The sequence below is a fragment of the Podarcis liolepis genome (assembly GCF_965112155.1).
Source record: "Podarcis liolepis genome assembly, chromosome: 4".
NCBI classification, from domain to species: domain Eukaryota; kingdom Metazoa; phylum Chordata; class Lepidosauria; order Squamata; family Lacertidae; genus Podarcis; species Podarcis liolepis.
In genome coordinates this window covers 93689783-93703931 of record NC_139558.1, presented here as the reverse complement: position 1 = coordinate 93703931, position 14149 = coordinate 93689783, and the positions used below count along the sequence as shown (strand labels likewise).

The 14149-nt window shown below is 45.3% G+C and overlaps 1 protein-coding gene across 6 annotated transcripts in view; it reads right to left on the bottom strand.

Annotated features, from left to right (window-relative positions):
* Window positions 1–14149, bottom strand: part of DLG2 (discs large MAGUK scaffold protein 2) — a 904765-nt gene that overhangs the window by 278517 nt on the left and 612099 nt on the right. For all 6 annotated transcript variants that reach the window (XM_083499674.1, XM_083499676.1, XM_083499678.1 and 3 more), the window contains one exon: window positions 5655–5708. In XM_083499674.1, the coding sequence (XP_083355800.1) occupies window positions 5655–5708 (54 nt within the window). The remainder of the gene's footprint in view (window positions 1–5654; window positions 5709–14149) is intronic.

The following is a 14149-nucleotide window of genomic DNA, read 5'->3' as shown; positions in this document are numbered from 1 at the left end:
TTCACGAATGGGCTTTCTGATCCAGTGGAAGAGGAGAGAAGGCATTTTTCATCTGTTCCTCCTGGAGCACAAGGAAACCTGTTCCACTCTGTTGTGGGGGTGACATTTGTGGGGAGGGGTAGTAGTGAGAATTGATGAAAACGCATCCCCCTTTTCTGTTACTGAAGGCCTCTATTAGATCAAGGCCTCTGCCACAAGCATAAGGAATCATTGATCAACATTTACTGAAACTTGCATTTTCATTTTCTTGTGGTTCATGTTCTCTAAGAAGGAGTTAAAAGAGCTGCTCTGGTTGAGAGAGTAAAATGCTTCCAGATTCCTGACGCCATTTTTTCCACTCCCTCCTGATTCATGTGATTATTAGTGGCCTTGCTAGTACCTTTATTATCCTCTATTCCTTTGCCTTTATCAGCAACTGGATGTACAGGCATAATGCTCATTACAGTGCCACAAAGAGATCTTGCAGATCAAATGACTGTTAAAAGTGTGACAGTAGGCTAATCCAAGATGCAGGTGGCACTGTGGTTGAAACCACAGAGCCTAGGGCTTGCCGATCAGAAGGTCGGCGGTTCGAATCCCCATGATGGGATGAGCTCCCGTTGCTCGATCCCTGCTCCTGCCAACCTAGCAGTTCAAAAGCATGTCAAAGTGCAAGTAGATAAATAGGTACCACTCTGATGGGAAGGTAAATGGTGTTTCCGTGCACTGCTCTGGCTTGCCAGAAGCAGCTTAGTCATGCTGGCCACATGACCCGGACGTTGTCTGTGGACAAATGCCGGCTCCCTTGGCCTATAGAGCGAGATTAGTGCCGCAACTCCAGAGTCGTCCGCGACTGGACTTAATAGTCAGGGGTACCTTTACCTTTAGGCCAATCTAATCCCCTGCCCCTTGTCATTTAGTAGGTAGCCACTGCTACAACCGCCCCAGTCAGGCTCAGAAAGAGCCAAGCTCCGTGCAGCAAGGTTCTAGGCTATGGAGGATCAAATTTAAATTGCTGCCCAGAAGGATCAGAGGAGCTAGAGGCAGATGCATTGCCCAAATCAGGAAAAGTCCAAGGCAGCTATCAGCCAATGGGGACAGAAACTCGGGACTCTGGTATTCTGAGGAGCAAGTTAAAGCTGTATAAGCTCTGGTGGGTCAAGATTGGTCCTTGGAGTCAGATGACTGAATGTTTAAAAAGGTTGGTACTGCAGCCCCATGGCATCCATGAGGTTCAAAACACTGCCTGCAAGATTTCCTGAATAAACAGAGCATTGCTGATACAGGAGCCCAATGCTGGGAGTTCTAGTTCAAGTCCACCCTGATCCCCCAACACCTCCATTTCCAGACACGATCACATGGGCTGGAACTTTCAAGGTGGCTTAGAGCAGCCTTTCCTCAATCTTGTGCCTGCCAGATATTGTTAGACTACGGCTCCCCTCATTGTTGCAGTCCAACAATATCTGGAAGTCATCAAGTTGAAGGGGGCTGGCATAGTTCTCTTGCATCCAAGGTTGGGAAACTATCAGTTTGGAAAAGATAAGCTCAGCTCCTCCACTCCTGGAAAGAGAAGCCCATCGTTTGGGCACGGCCAGAGTCTTGTGGTCCAGCCAGCTAAGAACACAATATGAGCTCTGCTGGATTAGACTGATCTAACACTGACACTCACTTAAATCCCAAATGGTCAGAAATCTGCTTTATGGTAGCCAGTGTAAGAATTCTGAACATCTCCCCACAAGCTGGAAAGCAGCATGAAGGTGGCAACATTACCCTTCCTCAACAGAATAGATGATAGGACTTCAGGGTACCTCCTTCCCACCCATAACCCCCAATTTTGCCATTTCACCAGAGATTGGCTCCTTGCAGAATGTCAAGGATGGCACTTTCCCCTATAATCTTAATTAAGAAGCTAAATTTTGACAGGAAGTTTTGTGTGTGTGTTTTTAGCATCCATAATTACAGATGCTTGAGGCAGGTATAAACAACATGCCAATGGAGGAACAAAAAGAGAATTTCATCTAAGTATAAACTGGGAGCTTTCATCGCAAGAAGGCATTAAAAGAATTTTATCAAACCATTGCATCTTAATTGAAATGATCATTTATTCATATGAATAATGCAACTGAATAATGAGGGATGGATCTGAACGTTTCTTTAAAATCTGCCTGAGGCAAAACTTTCTTATCTCCCCACACATCATGAATAGCAGAGCTGTTGGGATGGATTAGCCAACAAGCTAAATATGCTATAAAAGCAGCTCCCCGAACAATATGGGTTCTTTCCTTATTGCCAGAAATTGATAGGTTAGTAGGGAGAAAGTACATTTTAGGTCCTAGGTAGGGATTGGTGAATCTGTCAATTTCAGTCCTTTTCCATTTCACATTTTTCAACTTTCAAGTTCAGTTCTCCTCACTAGTTTGTGAATTTTGTTTTTAAAAGCCTAATGAAATGAAAACTCTCTGTGTTTACATACATGTGTGTATGTTTGAATCTTGATTCTGTCTTGCATGTTACTGTTCCTTCCAACTTTCTGCCATCTGCAAGTTTGATTAACATCCTTTGTACTGATATGTAATTGATATGTTTTTGTATTTTATATTTCTGTATATATTTCAAAACATTTTCATGTAAAATACTCATGGGTTCTGTATATTAAGAAGCATACAAATCATATACAATATAATGGGGAAAATCTGCATGACTGTACATACATTGGTGAAAATAACACCCAAAGGACATTATATTGGAAGAAATTGTTTGCCAAAAAAAAATGTATTTGGGGCAAATTGCATGCAAAAATGTCTATGTTAAGAGAAATGCACATTCTGAAGAGGATTAAAAAATAAAATAAACAGCAAACCAAGCATCTCAGAGTCATGGGGTCAAGGTTTATAAAATGATTGTTGTCAGAATTGAAGTTTGGCCAAGAGCGGATTAATTTTTGTTAGGGAGGTTCATTTCTGTAACTGATCTCCTGGATGGTTGGAGCATTCAGAATGGACCACGGGGTGAGCATGCGAGCTCTGCCCCAGTTCTTGTTCCTTTGAAAATGGTGATGTTCCTGTACATCAGGGCATGTCCCACATATATTAGAACCCTGGGTCTGTAACATGCAGGGAGCCGCTAAGAGTCAAAGTTGCTCCCCGCTTTTCAAGCTCATTCTCTGTGCGTTGGAAGATGATTGGAACATCAATTGGAGGAGAAAGGGAAAAGCTGTTGCACTCAGTGATTCCTGTATTGCAGGAGGTTGACTAGAAGGTCCTTGTGGTCTCTTCCAACTCTATGATTCTGTGATCTGGAAATGTGATGAACTAGCTTAAAATTTGAAAATGAGTAGGTGAGGGAAGCCAAAACTGACTGATTTGCCCATCCCAGACCAAGCTGAAGCCCTAAGGCCAGAATGACTTCCTTCAGAAATCCATGCTTCTAGGCTGGCCTGAAAAGGCTTCATCATGAAGAGTTCCTACAGGGCTTTACTCACGCCTGCTCCCTCTGTTTGAATCCAGTCCCAGTGGGCAGGAGAACAATAGTCTCCTCTTTTCCTCCTCTTAGTGCGTGCCCCGGGCATTCCCAACCCAGGGAGCCGCTGTTCTAGGGTAAGATACAGGTAAAGGTAAAGGGACCCCTGACAGTTAAGTCCAGTTGCATACGCTCATTTGCTTTACAGGCCGAGGGAACTGGCGTCTGTCTGCTCCGCAGATAGTTTTTCCGGGTCATGTGGCCAGCGTGACTAAGCTGTTTCTGGCGCAACGGAACACTGACACCAGACACGCATGGAAACGCTGTTTACCTTCCCACCGGAGTGGTACCTATTAATCTACTTGCACTTTTGGGTGTGCTTTTGAACTGCTAGGTTGGCAGGAGCTGGGACTGAGAAACGGGAGCTCACCCCGTTGTGGGGATTCAAACCGCCGAGCTTCTGATCGCCAAGCCCAAGAGGCTCAGTGGTTTAAACCACAGCGTCACACATGTCCAGGGTAAGATATAACACTAAGCAAAACACACAGTGTTTCAACAGATCCTCTCGTGCATTTGGTATTTGGCACTTCTCATTGGTCATTATCCAGGAAACTCAAACTCCTAAATTGGGGGTTGGGGAATCTGCAGCCTAGGTCATGCCCCTTCTCCAACCATGCCTCATACTCTCCTCAAATGCTTTTGCCTGGCTGGTATGTGCCCCTGAAATATGATAATGTTTCCTTGCCTGCCTGTGAGGTGGCTGGAGAGACATGCATGCAGGCCTCTATGTAGAGTGTGAGTAGAAATCACAGACTGTTGCCTGGCTGGAATGTAGCCTTCTCTACAATGGTAAGAGTCACATCTGTTTTGCCACCCATTTATGCCTCAGGCCCCGCCCACCACTGAGATGTGGGTGATGGGGAAAAAGGTACACCATCCCCTTCCCCCCCCCCCACGATTAACCTTTTAGTCATTACAATTTTGTCCACATTCTTAAATGCCCTCATCTGCCATCTCTCTCTGTCATAACCAGCATAGGTGGGGGCATTGTGCCAGTATCATGTTCACTTCTGAGTCATTCAGCAGCAATCATTGTGACAAATGGTATAGACACACAGGTTTATCACAGTCCTGTGACATATGGTATAAACACAGAGATTTTTCACAAGGCACCATTTAAAGTTTTGGAGTTGAAGGAAGAGGGGAGAGAAGTTGAAATAGTTGCTTGAGAGAGGGAGAAAAAGCTGCAATTTAGCTGGCTTTTTTATGGTGGAGGTGGACAAAAGGTAGGCTGGGGTCTACTGGTAGATCACTGAATGATTTGCAGTAGATCAGAAAGGATTCTGTCTCCCACCTGATTGACAATAAAAACAGACTGCTAAATTAGGCTGCTGAGATGAAGAAAGATTGAAGTGAAAACCAGGAGCGGATTTTTGTGTGACAGGACTGGGAGGGTTCTTTTAAAAGAAACCTGCAAGCCTGAAGTCTGCCAACCTTTGTATTATGGCATTCTCTTCCCCTGCAGCCCCAGAAAGCCATTTACACAACAGCAAACCAACAGCACTTTGCACTGTGAACTAAGGCCACACTCACACAATACAGTTAAAGCAGTATCACACCATTTCAACAATCGTGGAGAATCCTTTGGATTGCAGGGTGTTTGTGTATGTGTGTGTGTTTGTGTGTGTGTGCTGACCTCACAGAGCTACAGTTCCTGGGATTCTCCATGACTCTTGAAGGCGGTAGAATAAGGGTAGAATAAGGTAGAATAAGGGAGTCCCAGCACATCAGTCAGCACACTGGATAAGAAACAGCAAGCCAGTCTGCATTGCAAAATCGCAAACCAAATTAACCAAACCAAACTAACCAAATTAGTTGGTCTTTAAGGTGCTACTGGAAGGAATTTTTTTATTTTGACTATGGCAGACCAACACGGCTACCTATCTGTAACTGAAACCAAATTAAGAAACTCTGACCCCCACTCCAATTAGTAACAGACTTTATATTTGCAGAAGGGAAACAATTTGAACATAAAACATTTCTCTTTCTTTAAAATAAAGGGTCTTCATCCTTATTTCATAGAGAACAAAACAAATTAGCTAGTAAGAGCCAAAGTACCCATGCAACTTAACAAATTTAGAGAATCTCATCCTTGTAGTAATAATAATAATGATATCAATGAAATGAGAAAATTTAATTAAATCTTTTCAACTTACGTAGGGAATAGTGTCTAAAGTATCTGTGTTGACGATGATTGGGGCAGGGCTGGCCTGTGTGAGAAGAAGGAGAAGAAATAAAATTTATTATACTTAATAATTCAAGGCAAAACGTGCTTCAAAAGGGTTTAAAATGCGGCCTGGATCACAGTCAGCAAGGGGGGAAAAGCAAGGCATAACAAATCAATAACTTTTTCATTTCATACATGCACAGAGTTCAAAATGCCCCGACATTTTAGTTCCTGAAATATAATTAAACAACAGACAAAGGTTTTCACTGTTTTGTTTTTATGCTGGTTTTAACATATGCATTATTTATCACTGTAAATCACTTTCGGTTATTGCTGTAACAAAAAGCAATCAATAAGTTTGATGGTGATGGTGATGATAATGTCCAATGTGGCCCCAAGTAACGTGCTCCATCAGCGCAAGGACTTCCACTTGCGCAACATAACTTTCCCTTTCCCTCTTCCCTTTGCCCAACCCTGAGATCTGTTCTGGGTTTTCCTCAAAAGTCTAGAGCAGATTTGGGGGGGGGGGGGTTGGGGGGGTACACATGGGAAGAAAGGGGACAGTTCAACTGCACAAACAGAAATCCTTGCGCTGACAGAATGCATTAGTTGGAGACGACCCAATGAAGCTACACATCACCCAAATTGCATGCTGTCTCATTTAGATCAACCTTAGGAAATCTGCTAGGTCCAGTTTCCAATGCCCGCTTATCTGCAGCCTTCCTGTTTCATTCTATTTATTTACATCTTCCACTCTGCTGCCCTCCTTTTCGCTCTCATTTCCTTCTGCCCCTGGTCCTCACCCGTGCTATAAGCATTTGTTTTCATTTCATTTTAACCCAACATCTTGCATGCCACCCCCATAACCTGACTAAAGACCCCCTTTCCTTCAGGCAGATATTTTCCCTCTCTTCAATTTAATACGAAGCAAATGCTTCCAGCTGGGATGTTTTACTACCCTGCAGATAGGACAGCTGACAGTTGCGGTGACAGATTGGAATCCTGATAAGATAGATGGAGCCCTACCGCTGGGACAAAACTAGTGCAGGCAGTCTTTTAAAAAGTGGGAGACAAATAGCTTTTGGCTTGCTTTCTGGGAAAGGGAGGGAGGGCTGCTGGGGGTGGGGGATAAAAACTATAGCGGATATTGCATATGCAAGCAAACAACCTGACCACCGCTATTCATCCATGTCAGCTCTGAATGGCAGATGCAAATATAAACAGCGACTTTTCGTATATAAATATATTTTTAAAAAGGTCTGTACAATAACTCTCTCTCTCTCTCTCTCTCTCTCTCTCTGTGTGTGTGTGTGTGTGAACCCTTCTCACTTGCATTCTAAAAAGAAAAAAGGGGGGAAACCCCCCACTGATTTATAGCTGCATGCAATGTACCATTCATAATAGGTGCAAAGTACGCATGTTTTGTCCTCTGATGCCAGTTCCCTATGTACAAAATGTATCTTAGCCCTCTGGACAAGCATCAGATATATCAGCTTCTACAATAGGGGCATGAATGACCACAGGGCAGGCAGTTCTGGACCCATCACAGATGACATAAAAACAAAGAGCATGTGTATGTTCTTTTTGTTAATATACCAGAGGGGTGGCGGTGAGAAGCAAATAGTCCCCTTTGGCTGCCATGAATAACAGTTCAAAATGCCTGTGCTGAATTTAGGAACAACACAGAGGTTGCCTTATGCCAGAATCAGTCTGCTTCTCCATCTAGCCCAGGATTGTAAGAACACGAGAGGAGCTTTGCTGGAACAGGCCAGTGCCTACCTGGTCCAGGATCCTGTCACCACAGTGGCCAACCAGCTGCTTGTGGGAAGCCAACAAGCAAGACCCGAGCTATTGATCCCTGTGCCACCACTTTATTTCTCGCTGCCACCACCCAGGACCTACGTGGTACAATACTGAGTCCAGTCAGGTTTAAATTGGAACATAAACTTCTGTTTATTTATTGCTGTTTAACAAGTGTGTGGTTTCATAAACGGTATCAGTCAATTACATTCATGGGGTGCCTATCCAGACCTATAACTTCTGCTACCTGCTCTCCCTCACTAAACCACCTCTCAGATATTTACTCGCCTTCCTAGCTAACTGTTCCTGACTCAGCTTGTTTCGCGACGCTAACTCAACCTACCCACAGACTCTATCCCAATTCACTCCCACTCCAACCAACCACCCAACTCCCAATGAACTCCTCCCTTCGCCCCTCCCAGAGCTGGTTTTATAGTCCCTCTGACTCCACCCCCGGGTTCTGATTGGGTAATTTGTTTAACTATTTCACCTCCAGCACTCTCATATGTTAACGTCACAGTGGCTCCCAGCGACTGATTTTCAGAAGCATACAGCCTCTGACCATTGGACAGAGCATCTTTGGTCCCCATCAGCTGTTGCCCAATAGCAGCCTTCACATCAGGCTGCAGTACAGGAGGGAAGAGAAGAGAGACAAGGTCACTTCATTGGCACAGTTAAGTGGTCAGCACCTTTGGGCTCCTTTCCCCCCGCTTGAACCTTCCCACCCCATCTTGTTATTAGAAGGACTTGTAACTAAGCCCTACTACCTGAGCTTTCTTATTTCTTTCTCCTCTCCAATCCATTTTCTTCTTATGCTACATCTTTTCTTAGATTGGAAGCCTGAGGGTAGGGGCTGTCTTTTTTTTAAAGTGCTTTGTCAGCTTGTCTGGGAGCCTCCCTTGGGCAAAGAGCAGGATACATATTCTTTAAATAAAAACCTGCAGGGTCACAGGCCAAGGTCCTTTCACCGCCTGCGACCTGAAGCTTTTTGGTAGGGTTGAACAACTTGGGAGTTGCTGAGACATTAAACTTCAGATAACAGGCTTGGATAACAGCCCAGACTGCAATGGAGTCAGGGGAAGCCACGCAAGTAAAAAGACAGTTGGAGAAATATATATACACAAAGCTGTATTTGACGGACGGAAGGATATATGATGTCTAATTGAGAATCATAGAACCAGGGATGGAGAATTTCAAAGCGTTAAAATCAAGATATGGAAACAATGAGGAGGGGCAGGACTGAGATGTGGAGATGTGCTTCAGAGGTCTAGACTATGGGGCTCCCCAAAAAATCAACAATTATAATTTGGATTATAATTTGGTCTTTTTTATTTTAGTTTTTTATTTTAATTGGATTATGATTGGATATAATAATTGGATGTTTTTTACAGTGGTACCTCTGGATGCGAATGGGATCTGTTCCGGAGCCCCGTTCGCATACTGAAGTGAACGCAACCCGCGTCTGTGTGTCTGCGCATGTGCAGGCCACGATTCACGGCTTCCACGCATGCACATGACATCATTTTGAGCGTCTGCGCAAGCGCGAGTGGCGAAACCCAGAAGTAACACACTCCATCACCGCGGAGCGCAACCCAAAAATATTCATCCCGAAGCTACTTCAACCCGAAGTATGCCTGTATTGGAAAATTAATAAAAATGATTTTTTAAAAAATGAACATGGGACCTTCTGCACTGAAAGATGGTCTCTCTCTCTCTCTCTCTCTCCCACCTTAGCTCCAAGACACTTTTCTCTGGCACCGAAGCATGTGGCAATAACGCAGGTGAGGGCATTGGTGGCCGGTGCCAATTGGGACCGATAGGATAGAAGGTATGGAGCCCAACACTAGGTGGAGCCAGAGGCCAATGGCAGGAAGGTCCAAGTAATTCTAGTTTTGTCTTCATCCTTCTGCCTGCTGAGTTCTACATGGTCAACACTGACACTAAAGGAGAGGAAGTAAAGGTAAAGGGGCAGTCGTGATCGACTCTAGGGTTGCACGCTCATCTCGCTCAAGAGGCCGGGAGCCGGCGCTGTCCAAATACACTTCCGGGTCACATGGCCAGCGTGACGAAGCTGCATCTGGCGAGCCAGCACCAGCACCGCACACGGAAAGGAGAGGAAGTACAGGCAGGCAAAGGCACTAGCTGAGGGTAGACTGGAGTTGATGGGGCAGTTCCATACTAGTTTTTGTGGACTAAGCTATACTGGGTGGGGTTCAGCTCTCCTCACACATGAGCCCCTTTGGATAAAAAAAGGAAAACACTTATATTTCATGGATGGAAAAGGCAGGTGAAAAACAAATGTGTTTGCCCCCATTATGTCTAATTTGGCACTAACCTACAGCAGCTAAGCCCAATTACTGAAAGAATGTCACAAACTCTGTTTGAATCAAAGATTATCACACCGTAGTCCAGGCAAAGCCTTCAAGGGCAATATTTTTGTTCCAGTCCCTTTGGTATAGGCAACTTGTGGCTTCCCTGCTTTTTAATTTTCGTTCTGCATGTTTACATTATCTCTGCCCCCTTGCATTTTTAAAGAACAAATCAATGAATTCCATATTACCCAGCAATAATGGAACGAGGGAACAGTTCCACACACACAAAAAGACTGTAATTATCAAGCAGATTTGTCCCTTTCCTGACATTTCTTGGTGGCAGCTTGAAATTAGCAGTGATTCATATACATGATAGAGAAGCAAGCTTGAATCTGATCCACCAAAGGACGGCATAAATGTCAAACGAGAGCCACTGCAGATTGTGAACAAATGTGTCATGTACCTAGAATTTCAATTTGCAAAACATAATCTATTTTATTGAGTTTTTAGTGCTCATCCCTGCTGGATGGAGACACTTTGCATTAAGTGAGTCTGCACAGAAACGGAGCCAACATTCAATATAGCTGGGATATTAGGAGAAAAGAAATTAACATTAAATCGGTGAGTATCATAATGGCTTGTATAACATGCTCATGTTTAGAATACTGTCTGCGAGAGGTCCCTATGTCCCTCCAGCTGTTGTTGAGCTCCAAGTCCCATCAGTCTCAGCCAGCAGAGCCATTGGTCAGGGATGATGGGAGTTGTGGTCTAACAACATCTTGAGTTATAGTAAAAGGTCCGTATAGTAAAAGCTATGGTTTTCCCAGTAGTGATGTATGGAAGTGAGAGCTGGACCATAAAGAAGGCTGATTGCCGAAGAATGGATGCTTTTGAATTATGGTGCTGGAGGAGACTCTTGAGAGTCCCACGGACGGCAAGAAGATCAAACCGATCCATTCTTAAGGAAATCAGCCCTGAGTGCTCACTGGAAGGACAGATCCTGAAGCTGAGGCTCCAAGACTTTGGCTACCTCGTGAGAAGAGAAGACCCTGGAAAAGACCCTGATGTTGGGAAAGATGGAGGGCACAAGGAGAAGGGGACGACAGAGGACGAGATGGTTGGATAGTGTTCTCGAAGCTACGAACATGAGTTTGACCAAACTGCGGGAGGCAGTGGAAGACAGGAGTGCCTGGCATGCTCTGGTCCATGGGGTCACGAAGAGTCGGACACGACTAAACGACTAAACAACAACAACAACATCTAGAGGGCCACAGCATAGGTTCCTTGCTTCTGCTGTATGTAGTAGAAATGGCTCGAACCAACTATGGCTCTGCTACTGAAATTTGACTTAGTATGGTATAGTGGTTAGAGGAGGCTTTCTCAACCTTAGCCCTCCAGATGTTTTGAGACTACAATTTCCAGCATCCCTGACCACTGGTCCCGCTAGCTGGGGATCATGGGAGTTGTAGGCCAAAAATGTCTGGAGGGCCGAGGTTCGGGAAGCCTGGGTTAGAGTGTCAGGCCAGGAACTTGAGAGACCAAGGTTCAACTCCCCACATGGCCAGGAAGCTGACTTGGGTGACCTTGGGCCAGTCCCTGCCTCTCAACCTAACCTCTCTCACAGGGTTGTTGTAAGAATTAAATGAGAAGGGAGAGAACTAGGTATGCTACCTTGAGTTTCCTGGAGAAAAAAGTGGGATAAAAATGCAGTTCAGAGGTACAGTGGTGCCCCGCAAGACGAATGCCTCGCAAGACGAAAAACCCGCTAGACGAAAGGGTTTTCCGTTTTTCGATGCACTTCACAAGTCAAATTTCCCTATGGGCTTGCTTCGCAAGACGGAAACGTCTTGCGATTTTTTTCGCTCCCCCCCTTTTTCTAAGCCGCTAAGCCGCTAATAGCCTTTTAGCCGATAAGCCGATAAGCCTTTAATAGCCGCTAAACCGCTAATAGCGCTAATCCGCTAAGCCGCTAATAGGGTTGCTTCGCAAGACGAAAAAACCGCTAGACGAAGAGACTCGCAGAACGGATTATTTTCGTTTTGCGAGGCACCACTGTACCTCGGGTTACATACACTTCAGGTTACAGACTCCACTAACCCAGAAATAGTAATTTGGGTTAAGAACTTGGCTTCAGGATGAGAACAGAAATCGTGCAGCAGCGGCACGGCAGCAGCGGGCAGCCCCATTAGCTAAAGTGGTGCTTCAGGTTAAGAACAGTTTCAGGTTAAGAACAGACCTCCGGAACGAATTAAGTACTTAACTGAAGGTACCACTGTACATAAACAGCTCGGCAGACCTGAGCTTTCTCACACCGACAGAACGTATGAGTTCTGCACATCGCATCTCCTGCACAAGGTAGAGTCATGCGTGTAGCCCACGCACCTCATGTGCAACATGCGAAATGGCAAACATGTGAGAGAAGAGTTTGCATGCACATGAATGAGCATCATTCCTGCAGCACGCTATGTACAGACCCTGCACAACTGGGCAAAGCACATACTGCCCCATAGTTACCCGTGCTGAGGACCAAACCACCAAGGAAACTTGGTGGTTTCACGCATCGTGGCATTTCGTTCTAGAAATCACACACAACATTGTATTCTGCAAGCAATGGAAAACAAGTACTTGCTTCCTCCTCGCCCCCCACAAGAGGCCTACACACAATCTAGGTCTTCTGCATATTTTTGACCCTAAAATGTGCTTCTTGAGAATTGGCTTCATTCCCAAAAATGAAAGTTCATTGGCGGTTGATCCTACATTTCCCCACAATGTGTCCATTTGAAAACAGGCGCAAGCAGTTGAGGCAATTCACACCTGCCCAATGACATTGTGGGTGGGTGTATGCCAAGAGAACTCTCCCCAGGGTGGAAAAGGCACTGATAATCTAATCAGGCGGAGGGCTTTCCCATGCATATCAAGTCAGCACATCTCCCCTTGTGGACAGCAGGATCTAGAATCAATCTAGATTGAAAGGAACCTATTGAGGATGAGCACAGACTATTCCACAGTGAGAAAAACTACATTTTGTGTGTGTACTACAAATGGGTTAGTGTGTACACAAAGAATTCCAGTATTCAGGAAATAATTATTTCCAACCCAAATAATTAAAAATTGATTTTTCATTTGCTTGAAAGTGCTTTTTAAAAAAGATGTTCAGTCTGACGTAGCAAATATTTCAGCCCAGTTGTCTAAAATTATCAGGAACGTTATCGCTTCTGACATAAATCCATTACTGAAGTGATCAATTCATAATGTTCCTGCACTCTGTTCAACATTTTGTTTTACTCTTCAGACCTTTCATGATTTGTTATGGCAATAAAATGATGCGTTATTTAGAACAATCGAGCTGATGAATGCACAGCAACGGAAGAATACTTAAATCATGTTAAAGCCTCAATCCCTAACATGCTCTGAGCATTTTCTAACAACAGCCACTGCCACTGAGGAATCACAGCAATTTACTTCTCAACATTTTAAAGCCAAGTGTTTGAAAATGGTTATAAATATTGTGACATTCCTGATTAGAAGCAAAGAAAAAATGTTTTGGCACACACCATCCCTCCTATGCAGGAAGCTCATGGCACTGAGTGAGCAGCAGGAGATATCTGTACCAGTGACCAGTATCCCCACCTCCATTCCATGGCAAGTCCTGATCTGGTCATATGGGGATGTGTTTATGGGGATTTGGAAGATGAGCACTGGGTGAAAGGCAAACTGGATAATTTTATTTGCAGCACAGAGCTATGGGACTGTGATGGCCTGGGAATCCGATTCAGAGGATGAACCGGAGGAATCCCAGCCTGCACAGGAGTCCCCGCCTCCAGGGCCGGCTGAACTGGGGCAGGGCCTTGATTCTGAGGCGCCTACACCTGTGCCGGATCCTCAGGAGCAGGCACCAGGTGAATCCATTCTGGCTCCAGAGGTGGTTGAGGACTCAGTGCCTACAGGTAACTGAGGCCCAGTAACCCTTCAGCCTCTCCTGAACTGCAGAGGCGAAGGGCAGAGAGGCGAAGGGAACTGGTTTCTCCCAGGAGGAGTGCTCGCCTTAAGGCCAGGAGAGGCGGGTCTCCTGGGGGCCGGGACCGCCCCTGGCCTCAGAGAAGATAAAGGCCAGTCAGCCCGGTCCCAGGTAGCGGAAGCAACGTCGTCGTTGAGTACCTGCTCCTACCCGGACCCAGACCTGACCTTCCAGTGTTCCTGTCCCCGCCCGGCTTCCTGCTTCGGACCTTCCAGTGTTCCTGTCCCCGCCCGGCTTCCTGCTTCGGACCTTCCAGTGTTCCTGTCCCCGCCCAGCTTCCTGCTTCAGACCTCGCCTTGCTCCTTGTGAACTGTTTCCAGGCTAGTGACTCAGGACTGGACTTTGACTACAACA